At 39.4% G+C, this 19,430-nt stretch overlaps 2 protein-coding genes across 2 annotated transcripts; both read left to right on the top strand.

The window, feature by feature from the left end:
- Window positions 1–2,103: 2,103 nt before the first annotated feature.
- On the top strand, window positions 2,104–10,871 carry atp6v1c2 (ATPase H+ transporting V1 subunit C2). The gene is made up of 14 exons (XM_019254727.2): window positions 2,104–2,443; window positions 2,909–3,150; window positions 3,416–3,619; window positions 4,119–4,186; window positions 4,712–4,797; window positions 5,374–5,468; window positions 6,456–6,544; window positions 6,634–6,729; window positions 6,847–6,915; window positions 8,498–8,590; window positions 8,682–8,769; window positions 8,851–8,948; window positions 9,026–9,158; window positions 10,193–10,871. Exons 2-14 carry the CDS (start codon window positions 2,971–2,973, stop codon window positions 10,283–10,285), a joined length of 1,392 nt encoding a protein of 463 aa, XP_019110272.2. The 5' UTR covers window positions 2,104–2,443; window positions 2,909–2,970; the 3' UTR covers window positions 10,286–10,871.
- Window positions 10,872–12,592: 1,721 nt separating this feature from the next.
- kcnf1b (potassium voltage-gated channel, subfamily F, member 1b) lies at window positions 12,593–14,345 on the top strand. The gene has a single exon (XM_010736411.3). It carries the CDS (start codon window positions 12,727–12,729, stop codon window positions 14,044–14,046), a length of 1,320 nt encoding a protein of 439 aa, XP_010734713.2. The 5' UTR covers window positions 12,593–12,726; the 3' UTR covers window positions 14,047–14,345.
- Window positions 14,346–19,430: the final 5,085 nt, after the last annotated feature.

Genomic DNA, 19,430 nt, shown 5'->3' on the forward strand with positions numbered 1-19,430 from the left:
AAACAACACTGACTGAACACACACAGTCCGACTCCCCTCAGATAAAAAATAAATAAATAAATATATTATTCATAAAATTGATTAAACACAATAATCTTCACGTCACACACATTTTTAGTTAAACAGCAGAACTGTTTTATCCGTAACATTGTTATGTCAGTATTAGCTACTGCTAAGTTTACTGGACTGCAACTTAAAGGTGCAGTGTGTGAGATTTAGCGGCATCTAGTGGTGAGACACGTGTCCCCATTCAAAGTGCTACAGTGGCCTTTATTTGTGAAAATCTGCAGGAGTAGCCGGTTTATCTTAACACTTTTAAATCCAGGTTAAAAACTTTTCTATTTTCATGTGCTCATGGCTGAGCACTTTTTAAGAACTTTAAAATAATTTTTAATCATAATCCAGTGATTCGTTTAATGCTTTAAATTGTTTTCAAATTTGCTGTTTTAATGATTTTAAATGACATTCTGATGTTTTTAATTAAATTTTCTTCTCTTTTCAATTTTTTATTTCTATTGCTATTGCTTGTCTTAATGTCAAATGTTTTTCCTTGCCACTGTAAAGCACTATGAATTGCCTTGTGTACGAATTGTGCTATACAAATAAACTTGCCTTGCCTTGCCTTTATAGCTATTAGATACATATATTGTGTGTTGTGTGTTCTATAACTTCTAACAAAACACAAAACAATTAGCAACTAGCACTTCTTCTTCTATGTCTTCTTCTTCTCCTACGCACTCTGTACAGTCCTCTGCCCTAAAGGTTACACACTGAACCTTTAAGATAATTAATATATATATATTATATTTATTCGCTTAGAACAAATGACTGAGAATGATATTAGGACACACTTCAAGGCAACCTCAGCCATACAAACTAGACAGAAATACAGACAAAGTTCATTTAATGACACTAATGGCAAAGACTGGGAGAGTGGGTGGAGCTGAGGTGGGATAAACGAAGCCTGGGTGCTCAAATAAGCCACCTGTAACTGCACCCACCTGTCAATCAAAGTGTCTCTGTTCTTAATTCTGCACAACTTTAAGCCTTAATATAATTTGAACAGGTGAGTTATATAAAAATTCACCCTCAATTCAGTCATAAATGGGGAAATTAGCTACAGAGACCAAAACAGTTTTTTGTACAAGGCAGTAAACATTTCTGCTGTGAAGTTGGACATTGTCATGACTGTCTGCAGGATTGGTCATAAAGCCATGTTAATAGATGGGACATGGACCGAACCAAATCAAATAATTTTTTCCCAGATATGGTTTCTGTCATTTTAGGTAGTTCTTATTACAAGGCACATCCTGCCTCCTGGCTAAACCTTAAGCTCATATGCAACCATAAGGGGCTGGTTCCTACACTGCACAATCAATAAAGACCCAGTGTGAACAGAGGCAGTGGCCTGAGAGACTAACTCAAACACTGATGGTTAATGGTGATTGATGGTTATGGTGTCTGGTAACATGGTTTTATTCAGTCTGAATACATTTGATAGAGATTCCTCACTTTTGCTTGTATATATGTATGAAGGAATATTCTTTATAATGCATCAGATGTCTGTAGAAAGACTGACAAATTCAGTTTATTGCACATAGATCCAACAGCCTACACAACATACTAAGTATTTCAGTATTTTGATGTGTCTCTGTTAATTGTTTTGTTTTAATTTATGTCAAGTCATGTTTTATTCTTGCCAAGTGCCATGTCCCAATGCAGAAATATTCAGTTTACCGTCATAAAGGACTAAAGACTATCAGAAGGGCTCACAGAAGGATTCACAATGCAGACTCTGAGACAAAAGTGATGGATCAAAAAAGGTTTTACTAGTCAAACTAGAAAAACACAAATACAGGCGACAGTACAAATCCATGAGGAAAAAAATGTGGTCAGAAAAACAGGCTTGAGCTCAAAGATCAGGTAATCAAAGAACAAGAATACATGACAAAGAGACGCTGGGAAGCTGTACAGGACAAGACAAACTGGCAACAAACAAAGGGGGCACAGAGATTAAATAGAGGGAAAGGGGGAGGGGAAACAATCAGGCACAGGTGAAACACATGACGGAGGCAGGTAATCAGGGAGCAGGGATGACTCACAGGGGGGAGAGGCCTGAAAGACAAGACAGGAGGATAACAGAAACCATAATAGTTCCAGACATGACAAAGACACTATAAAATATAATAGAAATGTTGTTGCATAGAATTATTTATTTTTTCTTCAGGTCTGATCTCACTACGAATGCGACAGCCAGCACTGAGGCAGCTATTTAGAGTTCACTGACCTCAACTCCAATGGCACAAGAAACCTGCAGGGGCAATTTAGTTTCTAACTGCCTATTTACATTTTCTAAGGAGTTGTTTTATTTATCTTTTTTGGCATGAAAACAAGGCTATACCTGGAGGGATGTGTGTCATGTTAAATATACATATTTGCTCAGGTGTGTCTTCTCTCTCTGAGCAACAAGTTTAATGTTTAAAATAAATAGTTACACCCAGGAGAGTACTTTAAAATGGCATTTAGATTATCAATTTGTTTAACTCATATAGTCAACTCTAAGCCTTATTTTTAACACCAAGTTTAAATTTTTGTGTTAGAAACTCGTGGTAGAGAATTGAAGATGACGTTTGGAAATTATCATTGGGCGAAAGCAATGTCAATATGTATTGTGGTTGTTGATTGTTTAGGGAGGACTTTTGTGTGTTTTGGCCAATAACAAATGAGTACATTACATTGATATGCCCTGTTCCCTCTTTCTGTGTTGTTATTGAAGAATTTTATTCAAAAATTTTCCAAAGAAAATAGAAAAAAACATTTTATAAATGATAAAGAGATTTAGTAATGGTTTATTTCAACCAGTTCCTCTTTTTACATTTTGATCTCTCGCTTGCCTCTTCCAAAACAGAGTAGGAGCAACCCCTTCCTTCTCTACAGACCGGCCTCCTCTAGTGCAGAGTGACATAAAAGATGCAAATTGAAAGTCAGCCATTTTTGGTAACCACCTGGAGTGATGTAACAGCTACCGGTGATCCGGGAGACAGTGGGCTGTCAGTCAGTCACTCAGTCAGTCTCAGGTGGAGCAGCTGCTCAGACTTTCCCAACACTTACAGTTGGACTAACAGAGGACGACATGAAGATAACCTGAAGGTAAGGTTTGAAAGTTATTTCTTTTCATTTCTTATTTTCTGTTATTGGACTTTGTGCACTTATAACCAAGTAAAAATGTTAATATGGACATAGGACACTCAATGACATAGTGGAAACTGAACGAGAATGATGTAAACAGTTGTAAATTCATTCATGCTTTCATGACATTGTCATTACATGACAATGTCATGAAAGCAGGAAAACCTATATATGCTAGTGATGATATAACTCATCTTACTGTATGTTTACTTGCTCTGGGTGACAGACTTATTTGATGCCAAACGCCTGTTCTTTTGGGAAGGATTTTGACTGGAGGTCTCCATGTGAAGCACTGGGAGTCATGACAGACTTATGTTTGATTTCTGTCCCTCTGGACAAGACCAGTTTAACCAGTGTAGAAAAACTCAAGCGCACCATTGCCAAAACCAGCCTGGCTTCCTGCTGCAAGTTCCACATTCCAGAACTCAAGGTGAGGACCTGAGAGAAAATATACACACAAGGATCAGATATGGAAGAGTGCCTCTTCTTGACATGTGAGAAAAGCATTGTAAAAAAACAAAGAATTCAATGTGTATGGTAGCTCTCTGCTCATAGCAGTACAGTAGAGTGTAGTTGAGGAGGGTGATGGTGTTTGGTGTCCTTCTCTGGTGAAGGGATAAAGGCTCAGGTTGCTCTCTACAGTTTGAGGCAAAATTTCCATCTGACCCATTTCACTCAGCGTGATCAGTGTTCACCTTGGCTGCCAGGAATTGCATTTTAACAGCGGTTTGTCAATTTCATCAAACATGAAAACCCTTAAAATGGGGGCATTGAATGTAAGATGTGAACATGTAAAGGGGTGAGTCCTAAAAGCCAGTGAGCTTGCAGTTCATAATACAAACAGAACTGTTTGATGATATAAAGATTTCAGCTCATTGCGATGTCAAATGGATGATACACTAACTGTGCTGTCTATGCTGTGACCTCAGGTGGGAATACTGGACAGTCTGCTCAGCGTGTCAGACGATCTCTCCAAGCTCGATGCACTAACAGAAAGGTGAATAGCACGATGAATATGCTCTGTCGGTGCACGCAAAAAACCTGTTTGTCTCACTGGTCATTGGACGTGTATACCTTAATGTGCAGCTTTGTCCTTAATTAGGACTTGTAACTCTGAGCTTGTGAGCGGTCGGCGCCATGATTAATTGATGGTCAGGGGCAGCTGACGGTTAGTTTTCCCTCCTGACTTTAAATTCATTTATTGGTAAATTGGAGCTGACGCTGGGATGTAGGTGGGGGTGTTGCGTCATCAAAATGTGGCTGAGGGAGATCAGACGAGACAAATTTATTTATCTAGATTTGTTTCCTTTCATTCAGTTTAAGCCTCTATTTTCTCTTCAGTCTTTACTTGGATGAAGAAACTCCATGAGAACAGTTCACGTGTCAAATTGTCAATAACAATTTGCAGAAAACAAAATTTCAGCAATTGAGTCAATAAATTATTGGAATTGTTAGTGAATAAATAAATATAAGTCAAGGCACCTCTGTGATCATTTGATTTTTTTTCCTGTCGCCTGATCAGTGTGATAAAAAAAACATGCCAGTGTATGAAGGAGGTGATGGAGCAGTCGAATGACAAAGTGCTGGAAAACGCCTTAGCCAATGGGGGTAAGTCACACACAAACACACACACACACACACACACACATACATGCAGAGGGTGTTAATTACGTTGCATAGAAACTCATTAAGTAAGTGCATAGAAGCCCGTGGACTACATGCACATTGCAAATAAAACTAATGGCTATTTAAACCGAGCTCCATCTGCATGTACACACATAAACATCCACTCCCACACACACATATTCAGAGATAACACGCTTATACTTTGTGTTAGTCTTCTGTATAGACGCAATCAGACAGGATCAACAACCTCTCAACACAAACTTACTGTTTCTCATCACTTTCTATTATCAGACCACGGCCCGAATCAGAAAGCCGTCCTGTCACCCCTGAAAGCTTACCTCAAGTCTCTGAGGGGTATTTTGCACTTTGTGTGTCGTGTGGAGGTTGTGTGTTACTCCCTGTATAAAGTGTGTGTTTTACAGTGCTTTTGCCCTTGTGTTTTCTGAATGACACTCCTGTTGCACTTGTGTGGTGGTGTGCGTTCACAGCTCGTGCTTTTGTTTTAGTTGGGTTTTGACTTCTTGTGTGTGTGTGTGTGTGTGTGTGTGTGTTTCTCAGTCGATCTGATGAGCTACGTGACCAAGTTTCAGTGGGACAAAGCCAAGTATCCTACAGCTCTGCCTCTCTCCAGCCTGGCAGACATCATCAACAAGGTACAAAGCAATGAAAGTGAAGATAAATATAAGCCATGTATGTATAGTTATTTAATTTACCATAAAGGTCCAGTGTGTAAGATTTAGGGGGCTCTATTTACAGAATATAATATCCATCAATTTTCATTTGTGTATAATCATCTGAAAATACAAACTGATATATATATATATATATATATTTTAGAATGTGCATTTTATATCTACAGAAGCCATTGGGTCCTCTCCATATTTCTACATAAACAGACACACTAAAAACTGACTCTGTATCAGCCATTGGTGTTTACTTTGTGTGTTTTGCACCCACCCTAGTTTCTCCTTTACACTAGGAAGGAGAGGGTTGAAATCAGCAACCATCGCTAGATGCCACCAAATTTTATACACTTCTTCAACAATTATTATTATTGTTCTTTCGCAAAGTGGGGAGACACAAGAAACAGTGAAAGTAACTGTGAAATGAATATTACACCACAAGCAGAGACATCTGTAAAACTGTTGACAGAACAAGCCGAGCTGCAAACAAAGTTGGATTTTATACCTATAAAACTTACCTAAAAAAATGTGTCATCATCACAATGCTAAGTTTGTGGGCCATGTGGGAACTCACGGGCAGGGCCAGCAGGAGAAAGTGGGCCGCATAACCAGGAAGTAAACATTTTATGTGCCGGACGAGCATTGCTCATTGGCTCGAGCAGGCGCCATCTTTGATCCTGGTATCCAATTCTGTAAAACATCCATGATACAGATCTGTGGAGACATATGAAGCCGTAGGGCTGTTCCACTCTAACCGCACCTCCGTCACCTGCTTTGTTTTCTTTTTCCGAGCTGAAATAAAAATATTAACTTTCCAAATAGTGTGTATTGCTCAGCTTACTTATTTAATGGCATTAAAGGTATTTAATATATGAGTTCATCATATGAGGATAGTCTTGCTGTTATCACATGTATCCTGATGTTTACATGTGATGTTAACACCTGCATGTGTGTCAGGAAGTTTCACAGGTGGAAACGGAGTTAAAAACCAGAGCTGCCGTGTACAACAGTGTGAAAATAAGCTTGCAAAGCCTTGAGCACAAAGAGTGAGTGACCTCTATTTCATACGAAGAAAAAAAAATGCTGTACATCATTGTATTATACTGTATTATTATAATAATCTCTGTCTTATCAGTGGGCCTTTTCAAACTCGCGGTCTGAACGACATCATAAGGAAGGAAGACCTGGTGGACTCGGAGTACCTCACCACTCTGCTGGTATTAGTGAGCAGGTCGGTGATACATGTACACAAACAATTCAAGTTACTGTACCTTCATTTTATGGTTTTCTGTCAAGTGTTGTTCATGTGTTGTTCTTTCTGTTTAAATGTGTTTCTTTTTGGTCACAGAGGGAGCTACTTGCAGTGGGAAAGGACCTATGAATCTTTGTCCGAGTTTGTGGTTCCACGATCGAGCAGGTGAGCTGCCTTTATATGCTCTTGGCTGTAAGACAAGCCATTCTACTTGATCCAAGTGCAAGTGCATAGGTAAAGCTCCGAGTACCTGTTCTCAGCAACCAAAAGGTCAGGCTGAGTGACCACAGGTGTTCCATTACTAGCAGAAAGTAAGAGTCCATGTCGATTGGATCAGTAGGAAATGTTTGTGGAAAAAGCAAACGTTCAATTGAGGTTTCTCATGCACAAATGCATGATGACACACCAGAACTTACTAGTCCTTAAAAGACCTTACAAGAAAAAAACAAAGTGCTTTGTAGACTAAAGCACTGTAAACTAAACCAGACCTAAAAGTGCTGTCAAAACCACTTTGGTGAAGACACACTTGAAACAAAACAGTTAAATGAATCCTGTAAGTCAGCCCACCAGCTTCTAGCAGCAGGTCAAGTCCTGGCTGGCCATTGGCCACACAACATTTTAGAGTCTGAAATATAAGTTAGTATCAGTAAATATCAGAATAAACCTGAATATCAATATCAAACTCAGTATCAATGCCATTTGCCATGGTGTGTGGACAGATCTGTGCACACACCATGTCTGAATCATCAAGTTGTGTGAAATCTAATAGACCAGCCAGTCATCAATAAACCTAAATTAGTAACAAACTGTTCGCTATTAAGTGTCTCATCTATGTTGTTCCTCAGAAATGTATGTAAGTTAAATTTGAAAGAAAAAACACATTTCACCAGAAATTGACTGGTGTGTGCACATGTGTAGCTTCTCTGATTGACCCTTGCACCACAGCCAAACCTTTTTCACTGTAACCATTTTGACCTGAAATAGGATAAACGGAGGTGTTACCAATGAGATTTATTAACGGTTTGAATAGATTTGGGGTGCTGGAAAGGCACTGATACACGAAATGTCAATTTTACCTCATTTACCAGTTTCAGAGTCCAGCGACGTCATGTAACTTACTTCCATAGCTCAACTTCAACCTTACAGCCTGGGTAATTGAAACACCAGTGTAGGTGTACAGGGCATTATTAAACTCAGATTTTATACAGTATATAGTTTCTAATATATAAATGTTTAAAAGATTTAATACATAGTTAACAACAAGACTACAGCCACATGGTTCTGTGAGGTTGTACACACTGCTGTGCTTTGAAATGCTAAAGTCGGAATGAAGAAGCATCCTCCAGTGCTGGGAAATGAAGCCAATGCGGAAGTGCTAAAAAGTGTAATTCCTCGAGCGGCTGCTTGAGACAGGCTGCAGAAGTGAGTTAATCCTTTTTAAAATGCTCAATTTCACAGCAGAATAAAACATGTTTACAGCCTGGTTGACGGTTCACGACCTTGTCGCCTCATTCCTCATTCTTAGCATAGAGAAACAGTAGTGTCCGCGAGTGTAAAAAACACAAAAGGCCCTATGTTGCACCAGTATTTGGTTTGTCTGTTCTGGGCTACCATAAACATGGTGGTCCAACATGGCACTCTCTGCGGAAGCCGTCTTTTCTCTTTTTTGTCTATAAGCTTGACCTGTTGCTGCATGCATGCCAATGTGTCGCTCTGAATTTCTGTTGTCATTTTATGTGACCATCAGGAAGCTATACGAAGACAAACAGGCAGGCGTTTTCTCAGTTACACTTTTCAAGAGAGCCGTGTGTGAATTCAAAGCCAAAGCCCAGGAGAGCAAGTAAGCAGGATGGATTGCCAGAAAATACCCCGTCAAGTCAAAGCTGTGTTATCTGTGTCAATTACCATAGTGTAGCCTATGATCCACACAGGTTCACCGTGCGCGAGTACAACTTTGAACTGGAGGAAGAGAAGCAACAGGAGATGAAGAAGCTTAGTGTTCACAAGAAGGAACAATATGTGAGTCAAACATCATGTATCATCTCTCTATGAATTCGTGTGTGTTGTAGTGTATTATAACTCCCAGTGTCTCCTCCACAGGGAATTTTCGTGCGCTGGCTGAAGATGAATTTCAGCGAGGTGTTTGTTACCTGGATTCACTTGAAAGCATTGAGGGTGTTTGTGGAATCAGTTCTCAGGTCAGTCCTGTAATAAGTTCAGTGGTTTTCCTGTGATCTCTATGTGTCCGTTAACTCATAATGATGTCTCCTGCTAGATATGGATTACCGGTGAACTATCAGGCTCTTCTGCTGCAGATGGACAGGAAGCGTTCAAAGAAACTGAGAGAAGAACTCTCATCACTGTTCAAGCATCTGGACCCCACTGCCACTAGTACCAGCAAGACAGATGTAAGAGGCCAAATCCACTTCAAATGTTGCTTGTAATTTTGCTACATTCATACAAATGCTTGAGCAACCAGAGCAGCTGGATGGATGAAATTACTACAAGTGATGTGAAAAGGGTTGCTTGTAGTGATGGCCCACAAAGAAATATCATGCACCTGCATTGCCCACCTCACCTACACATCGCATTCAGCTCCCTGATTTTATAGTCCACAACTTTGGCGCTTTGCATCACTCTCAACGCGCTCATCAAACTTGTCTCAGCACTCGGATGGCAGCTAAAGAGGAACCAGAAACAGGACTCATAAATGATGTTAATGTTGTTTGTTTGTTGCCTGCTGGATGTGTAAATACCTCGTGTAAACTGTGAGCTAACACTGGTACACAGCGTTTACCCTTGAGGCATTTCCAAAGCCGTTTTTTTAAACATTGACAAACCTGTATTGTTTACATCCGTGTTTACTTGCTAACAGTCTCCTTCTTTCCTGACTCTGACGACACTCGCTGCTGTAGATCATCTGAATCATTTCAAACCTCTGGCAGGACATTGTGCTCATGAAAACTTCTCTAAAGCGTACCTTTAAGTAGATTTACCAGCAAAAGTTTCATTTTGCAGCAGAATAGCTCCTGTCAGTATTACTATGAATCATATTATTGAATGTGTTATGAATGTGAGCATGAATGGTTGTTTTTTTCCTATGTGTCAGCCCTGTGCTGAGCTCGTGATACCCTGCCTCTCGACCAATGTCAGCTGGGATGTCCAGCCCCCTGCTACCCTGATGGATAGGCGGTCATGCTGAGATATAGAAATTGAAATTATGAACATAAACAGAATTGAATAAATTAAGATTTTGGTTATGTACAATTAGGTGAGAAATGTTATATCCTGAAATGTGATATCCTGGGCTACTGTGGCCAAGTTAACTATGGTGTATAATCCCAAACACAGGAACAAACATTCCTGTAGTACAAGGATTGGCTTTAACTGCTTCAAAGTGTGTGACATACTGTTTTCGTTTTTTCTGTCTCCATCTGCCAAGCAGGTAAGCAGTGACATCCCAGGAATCTGTCCGCAAGAGTACTTCTCCTACATCTGCTTCCAAATCAACACCAATGTTCTGGAGATCAGCTAGCAGTCACCAAAGAGGAGCCACATAGTGACCAAGTAATGAGGGCTCTGGCGCTCATGTGGTGGATGGTTCGAAACCAGCAAAAGTCAGGAATATAAAGACCCTCAACTCTAAATTAAACACATCTAGTGAAGAATATATCCTTGAATATCTTGGTTTTCAACATTTCCCTTGAGCCAGAAATAAGTGTAAATAACTTTGTCAGTGTACAGTGGATGGATCTGGCTCCTCTGCACATGGACTTCAATTTGTGATGTGCTGCACACGGAGCTGTGGGACCATTTAAACATGTTTAATAGCTCAAATGATTGTTCTTTAGTGTTTTCATCCAAAAGAACATGTACTGTAAATGTTACTGTCTGTGTACAGCTTCAAGCATTTTAAGTGAGCACATTCTTCCTAGAGATCTTAAAGCCATCGCAGTGCAATAAAGTGTCTTTCTTCATGCATGGTTGCACATTGTTCAACAGTGCAGTACATTTTCACATGGCATCATGCAGTATATTCTGTACGACTGTATTCATCACTTTAACTCATGTTCGGTCAGAATATTTTCAAACGTAATGGGTGGTGTTATCACCTCGCTGATGCTGGTTAAAGATGTCACAAAATCAACCAGTATTGAGATCTTTAAGATTAATTAAGTAAAAGTACAAAAGTGTTATCAGCTAAATGTACAAAAAGTTCTGCAAAAAAATGTTCACATGTAACTAATATATCATGATATATTACATTATTAAATTGTTAATATTGATTAATCAGTGTATAAGCAGTATGTTACTGGTAGCATGTAAGTTTACACTTGAAAGTACTCCTTAGGGAGTTACTGTCACTGCATGATGTCAAAATAAGTTGTGTAAAGCCTGCTTTAGTGCAATACTGCTGTCGTAAATATGGAGAGCTGTAGATGTGTATTTGTTATGATTAAATTACTTATGATCAAAAACTATCAAGTCGACAACTTTGTTAACAGCCAAACATCAAGCAAGGTCAACAACACAAGACATAGCAGCCAGATAATATTACTCACTAAACCAGCAGCAGTCAGCCCAGCTTGGCGTCTGTCTTTCAGCCTTTTATTTCACCAAGCTCTCACCAACCACTGAAAGTCAGTCCCACATTTATTCTTGGCAGCTTCTTGCTCGCTCACTCTGTCCTTTTCTCTTCGTAGATTCCTCCATCAACGTCCTCTTTGGTTTCTTCTCCTCTGTCATTATGTCCAAAGTGATTGCTGAGCCAGACTGCATTGCCCACATGCCCAACTTCATTCTTCCACATCCCAGGCCCGAATGAGACACCATTCACCTGTCAGTGTAGCATCAACATGACTTAAAATCTGTTATTTTATGGAAGTAAATGCACAGTGTTGCTTTAAATTGCTTCAAGTGATGTCAGTTAAGTCGGTGTCAGCTGGGCAACTACAACACTACAGACTACAAGTTTGAAAATGAGAATATACTAAATGTGGCGTTAGAAAGAAGCTTACTGGACCTCTGCAGACCACTCCTCATCTCTGTTTGATACTTGAGGCTCTGGGTTACATACTCGCATAACAAACCTGTCAGTGTCAGTGGTTGGTCTGCCTTGTAGGTAATGTAGGCACCAGGATTTGACGACAAATGTATGGAATAAAAAAGACAATTTCACTGATTCTGCTGCAACGATTAAGGTGTGATTTTTTTTTTTTGGTGCCACAATAATGTTATGCAATGTTAAATCAGTGAAGTACTTGGGCGTCAGGCTCCTTCTAAAAACCTTAGAGGTTCTGAGATGATTAATTAGATACTAAAACACACCCATTTATTTTAATTTTAAGCTGTTTTCTTCGTGAATTATTTTAGAGTTTTAGAATGTAGGCCCCAAAAACAAATATATTGTTGCTAAGAGCTCAAAAACATGTGAAATGTGACAACAGGTCCCAACCAGGGTCACAAGTCAAAAAGAGGAAAGATTAATAGACCTTCAGCTGTCAAAGTAAGTTATTTTCCTGTGAAATGTAATGGACTCTCAGTATTAAGTAGCATAAAACAGAAGTACTTAAAGTATCCAATCAGTGCTGCAAAATAGTAAGCAGTAATTAAGTAAATCTACTTGGTTACTTTCCTCTTACCAGTGCTATACAGCACATTATCACCAGAGAGTGCACTATCTCTGTTCTGTGCAGCACCACTTTCCACAGCATTAACCTCCAACTGTGTGTGTGTGTGTGTGTGTGTGTGTGTGTGTGTGTGTGTGTGAGAGAGAGAGAGAGAGAGAGAGAGAGAGAGAGAGAGAGAGAGGTGGGAAGTGTTAGGAAAAGCTGGCCGCTCAAGCTGTGCCTTTCAGTGCATCAACAGTCTTGAAAGGAAACATTTACGCGTCGAAATAATGGACACTTATTCTGGTTAGTACGCTTTACTTTTACATTATATGATAAATATTTATTCACTCAAATATTTAGTAAAATGTGGACAATCCCGAAGCCAAGGTATAGAACTGATTTGTGCGCCGAGGGGGAGATTGCTGTGAACATTGGCGGAGTCCGAGTGGTGCTTTTCGGGGATGTTTTGAACCGCTACCCGGAGAGCAGACTGGCGGAGTTGTTGAATTGCTCAACTCAGAATTCTGAGGTTATCTCGTCTCTTTGTGATGACTTCGATCCGAGCAGAAAAGAGTTTTACTTTGACCGAGATCCCGATGCCTTCAAGTGCATCATCGACGTTTACTACTTTGATGAAATCCACATCAAACGTGGCATTTGCCCCATCTGTTTCATAAAGGAGATGGAGTTCTGGAAAATAGACCAAAGTGTGTTAGATGAATGCTGCAAAAGTTACCTAAGTGAAAAGGAGGAGGAGTTGAAAGAGATTGCAAAAAAAGTGAAAATTATTCTGGAGGATCTGGAAGTGGATCGGTGCATTACGCGCACCCAGCGGTGCCAGAGGTTCATGTGGAAACTCATGGAAAAGCCGGGCTCCTCCCTGCTTGCGCGCATCATCGCCATCGCATCCTTTCTCTCTGTCCTGGTCTCGGCGGTGGTGATGTGCGTGGGGACCATCCCGGAGCTTCAGGTGGCAGACGCCGAGGGGAAACTGGTGGAACACCCGATCCTGGAGGCGATCGAGACCGCATGTATGACATGGTTCACCGCGGAGTACTTGCTGCGTCTCGCCTCCTCTCCGAACAAGCTGCACTTCGCGTTCTCCTTCATGAACGTCATAGACTTTATGGCCATCATGCCTTTTTACGTGGTCCTGTCCCTTACCTACCTCGGTACCACATCCATGATGGAGCTTGCCAACGTCCAACAGGCTGTCCAGGCGCTCCGAATCATGCGTATCGCGCGTATTTTCAAGCTGGCGCGCCACTCTTCTGGGCTCCAGACTCTGACCTACGCGCTCAAGAGGAGCCTCAAGGAGCTTGGGCTGCTCCTCATGTACATGGGCGTGGGGATCTTTGTGTTCTCAGCGCTTGCCTACACTATGGAGCAAAGCCACCCAGAGACGCTTTTCAGGAGCATCCCGCAGTCTTTCTGGTGGGCCATCATCACCATGACCACGGTGGGCTACGGAGACATCTACCCCAAAACCACGCTCGGCAAATGCAACGCAGCCGTGAGCTTTCTGTGCGGCGTGATAGCCATCGCCTTGCCCATCCACCCTATCATAAATAACTTTGTGGTCTTCTACAATAAACAGAAAGTATTGGAAACTGCGGCGAAGCACGAAGTGGAGCTGATGGAGCTGAAGTCTGGCAGGGAAGCGCGCAGGAAAAGCAGAACTTAAGACAAGAGGCACCAACAGTTTGAGCAAGTACAAGACATTTTACTGCCACCAGACTGGAGCATCAGGGCAGCTTCATCCCTGAAGCAAATGTGAAAATAAAAAAGTCACAAATTGAATGCACCCAAACAAAATTTAAAATATAAAATAATTTAAAATATTGATGTGCAAACTTGGCATTGAAACAGTGAGGTTTTTTATAGGACAGCTCATGCATGACATCTGTACATAACACAGATCTCTACAGCTGTGTTGTTTCTGTTGCTGTTTATTCCATGGTGCTATTGCTTCGTTCTTGTTATTGTGAAAGCTGTTATAGAATTAAAAGTTGTGCTTGAAAGAAAAAAACGTGAACACTTGTGCATTAAATCATCACCTGTAACGTGTTCAGTAATGAACAACTTGAGTCCAAATTTCCAGATGAGTAAACATATTTATTTCAGAGGACAGTAAAATAATCAGGTATGTTTTTGTGGTGAACTTATCAGGTACTAAAATGTGGCCAAAACTATCATCATGATATGCACTGTGTGTCTGTCTGACTACACAGACCAGTAGGTAGATATGATTATTAATAACCATTGGACAGATGGCAGACAGACAGTGAAAGGTGGTGTGAACTAATCAAGTTGACTTGTGGGTGACTGCTGACATGCCACCGAGAATACATTTTCTGTTTCAATATTTGCGTGTCTCTTTAATTTTTCATTTATGCATGCTCATGTCCACCCCAAAAATTGTCCTTGAATTTTCCATTTGTGGATCAGTAAAGGCTAACGCATGTGACCACATTACATTAGTTACAAAACTTTATTTTTTATGCAAAGAACCTTATTTTGTGCACTGGGCTCATTGGAAACAGAACACAGAAGTGGATAACTTTTTGATTGCAGAGCCTTTAAATCAATTAAAAGTGAGCCAAGTCATTTTCACTACATTGAAAGTGTTAGTGTAAGCAAATTAACAAAAGGTATTAAGTATCAAAAGTACTCATAAATGGCCCCTGTCAGTATGACACTATTGCATATTACATTACTTGATTATTCTACATTATTCTATTAGTCGACAACAACTCTAATCTGTTGGGTTGTTTAATCCACCAGTGCACCATAACTTCATCATATGTTTTGTGTATAAAATTACCATTTGTAAAGCAACTTGTAACTAAAACTGTCACATACATGTAGTGGAGTAAGAATTACAGGATTGAAATGTGGTGAGGTAGAAATATAAAGTATAAATAAATATAACATGGAAAACACTCAACAAGTATCTCAAATTTGCACTTAAAGGACCAGTGTGTAGGATTTAGAGACATCTAGCCATGTAGTTGTTCATTGCAACCACGTCACCTTACCCCTTCTTACCTACAGTCGCCACATAATGTACAAAAAGTGCTTGTGTTTGGTTTGTCCATTCTGGGCTACTGCGGAAACATGTTGGACTCTGCGGAAGAGGACTCGCAGCATGTGCAGAAAAAAAGAGTGTCATTCAAAGCTAACGAAAACATAATGACAGGTGATTATACACTACAGTGGAAATGAAATGTAAATTTATGGAAAATAACATTTTTACAATTGTTTTCTGTTTTTTTTTTTTAATTGTATAGCGATCTCTTCAAAATTACAGACATTATCTGTAAATTAACAGCAAAATGGTTAATTTATGTATTATGCCATTAATGAGAAGTTTTTTTTTTTTGGTACAGATAAGTTACCATAATATTTATTTAGTATCTTTTCTGCTTTTTAAAGTTACATGCTACTTAAATCCATTTATATTCATACTAACAATTCAACATTTTTCTTTGTCATTTTGAGCTAAATCTTATTAGTTTCACATTTATTTGTACTTTTACATTCAAATTCAAATTCTGGATATAAATTTTGCAAACTTTCTTCATTATGTCAAACATAATGAATAGTCTTTTCTCTCTCTCTTTCTCTCTGTCTGTTCAAAGCTACACTGCTTTCTTGAGGTTAAAACTTCCTGGTATTTTGCACTCCTGCCCACGTCCAGTGCAAGTAAAAACACATACATGTCAATGAATCAGACAAAAATAAAATCAGCTGAAGTGTCCTTGAGCAACATATTGAACCCCAGTGGCTGTGATGTCAGTGTATGAGTGTGCATCTCATACAATAATTTAGGACACATCTGTGAATTAACAGTGTTTCTCCGTAGAATTATAAGTATAGTCATTTCATTGAAGATATTAGATCATAATAATACAGGGAAAGTCTGTAGAATTACTCGAAACTTCACTTCATTAGAGGTGTTTAATTGTAATATTTTAGGAAAAGTAAAATAACAGTGTTTTCTCTGTAAAACCTGTAGTAGTTATGAATACTGTATCTGTCATCATATCATATCTATCATATATTATTCTATTTCTGCCAGATTTCAAATACACTAACAAGAGTTAAGTTTAACAGAGTAAAACTATATTTGCAAGACAGAAAGCCACAACTTTTAGGAGTTTATCGAAGTGAGTCTACCTGTGTTCAGTCATGCACAGAACGCTGCCTTCTGCCTGCCGCAGCCATCATGTATAGAAACAACACAGGGGTGATGACAGAAAATGTTATTCCACGGAGACAGGCATAGGACAGTGTTCGCTGTCTACTGTAGGTGAAAGGCACCGCTGATCCTGTGAGATGTTTCTGTGTGTATATGGATGCACATTTATCAGTCTGTGTGTGTCTTCATCTGCTTGTTACTGTGTATGTTTCTGTGTTTTGTGCATTGCGTGTGACACAATCCAAGACAAGACAAGAAACCACCAGCGGGAAAACACTTCAAAGTAAAGCTACACACACCCACACTCTGCTACCCCACCCGCTGTTTCTCTATGCCTCCTTCTAACTCCTTCGTCCTGCCTCCACCTTCTCACCCTCCGTGTCAGCTTCGGTGGCTCGGAGAGCAGCGATCAGACACAGTGACATGCAGCTTTAGTGCTGTCATATTTTGAGGGTGTGTAGTGGTGCAAAACTTTATTCTTATAGCATCAATTTTTAAAGTGCATTGCACTTGAACATGGAAATAGAAGGCATGATTGTTCATCAAATTTAAAGGATAAAAGATTTATATGAGGATGAAGGGAAATTGAGAGACATTAACTGACGTTAACCAAATATAGCACTTCATATGTCATGCATCAGCAACCATTACAGATGACTCAGTCTCTCTCAGACACGGAAACACAGGTTGAAATAATATGCTGCTGACCACAGTCTGTAATGACCTTTAAAAGCAGAAGACTCAAACTGATCTATTATACTGACATCCGTGTTACTAATGTGCAATGCTTGATCCACGGCAACCTGTAAACAAAAGCATCAAAGACGTAAGACCCTCCTTGTCAATACCTGGCTTCTCACAGGGTGCTTTGAAGTTTCACAGGAGAGGTCTCCCACGATCCTCATAGTCTCAAAGGATGCATGTGTCTGCAGGAGGATTTAGTGGTAAATAGATTTTGACTGAGGAATGGTTTAATACTGATGATTAGTTACTTTTAATTAGCTCCCACTGGGCAGTAGTAATGTGGCAGTGTAGGCGGGTGCATAGTTAGGTTAGTGTTTTGGTTGCTGTCTTTTATCTGCAGTGTTTCTTGAGATGTAAGTGGCAGCAACAACAACACGTGATCACAGTGGAAAGCAAATCCATGAATATTCTCCAGTCCATATGTAACAAATTCCAATATTTTATTCCATTAAACTGTTTAAAGTTTAATGGAAAGTTAATATTTCAAATCTGATAATGGAAAAAGAAATTACAGAACACAAGGATCCAAAAAAAGCTGCTCCAACAATCTATCTGAGATTAATGACTTCTATATCATGGGCAGCCTCCGTGGCTGTGAAGTGAAACTAATGCAGAAGTGACAAAAACTGCAGTTCCTCTAACGTCCACTTGAGGCTGGCTACAGAACGAGTCAGTCTCCATAAGTCCCCATATTAAAATATCCAACAGCAGAAATAAACATGTTTACAGCCTGGTACAAAAAACTGTTTTGGTCTCTATAGTTAATTTCCCCATTCATGACAACTGTACTGAGGGTGAATGTATATACAACTCACCTGTTCAAGTTATATTTAGGCTTAAAGTTATGCAGAATTAAGAATGTAACTGCTTTGAATGGCGGCGGCCAGAGCCACCGCACTTAACTTAACAGCTCTTCGGAAATGGGTGACGTCACGGATGAGACATTCAAATTCATATTATCTATGTGAAATGACATATAACAAAGAAAATATTACAAACATACAGTATACTACAGCACCAGCAGGAAAGAATTGAATTAATAATGTAGAGTGGGCCATCATTACTCTTAATGATAATTAATGAATCCACAAGCAACTATGCAGGCCTTACTAAACATATGATTAAATATAAACAAATCAATGGAAATTAGCTAAATTGAAAATTATGTAAGAGGTTAAAAATGCATATTTTAACTCACATATTATGTCGTTGTTCAGTTCTTCAGTCAATGTTTGGAAGGAATTGACTGACAGATGCTTAAAGGGAAGATATTTTTTATAAACATTTGGATGAGTAATTAAAGTCAAAGTCAAGCTGTTAATCAAATTATGTTTAACACACGATTTTTTAATTTTGGAAGTTTGGTTCATGGAAACCTTTAAGACACCAGAGGGTACGTACAGTGTTCTATATAAATACACTATAAACAACTGTTAAGTGTATTAAAATTCCTGTACTAAAATACACTTAAATGTCAGTCTAATGGGTAGGAAGCCAGTGTAAGGATGCTAGAATTGATGCGGTTTCGTTTCTTGGACCTTGTTAGTTAACTTTAAATTAAAATGGGAAAAATGGAGTTATCACAGTTGCTTACCTGTTAGAGCATGCAAATGCAGCGATTGATTTTAACCACCTGTGCTGCATGTTGCTCTATATATGCTGTATGCATGACTAGGCAACTGTTTGCTAACGCACTTGCCAAGTGATGAACAAAATAAAATAAAATCAGTCAGTCAGTCAATGCAGATTTTAGACCCAGAGCAACTTCTGCTTATGGGCTAAGTTGAACTTGAAAAGTCTTTTCTGTGTATTCTGATGTGTAAAAGCACATGAGCACAACACTACTCAGCAGCAGATTCTCAGACTTGCTCACCATAATGTGAATATGCAATATTTGTCCAGTAGTGTCATTGTTGGGTGAATAAAACTCCAAACTGTCAGATCAAAGCCATATGTGATATGTGAACATGTAGCCCTGTATATTTTGTGTATTTACAACAGGTCACAGTGCAGACAGTGTATCCCTCTCTGTAAAGCACCTGTCAGTCGAACCCATTGCACTCAACACAGAACCAAACCCTTTATTTGATGTCATATAGCATCATATCCCCTGCCTCTTTTCT

This window comes from Larimichthys crocea, chromosome XXIV (assembly GCF_000972845.2).
Source record: "Larimichthys crocea isolate SSNF chromosome XXIV, L_crocea_2.0, whole genome shotgun sequence".
Taxonomy (NCBI): Eukaryota; Metazoa; Chordata; class Actinopteri; family Sciaenidae; genus Larimichthys; species Larimichthys crocea.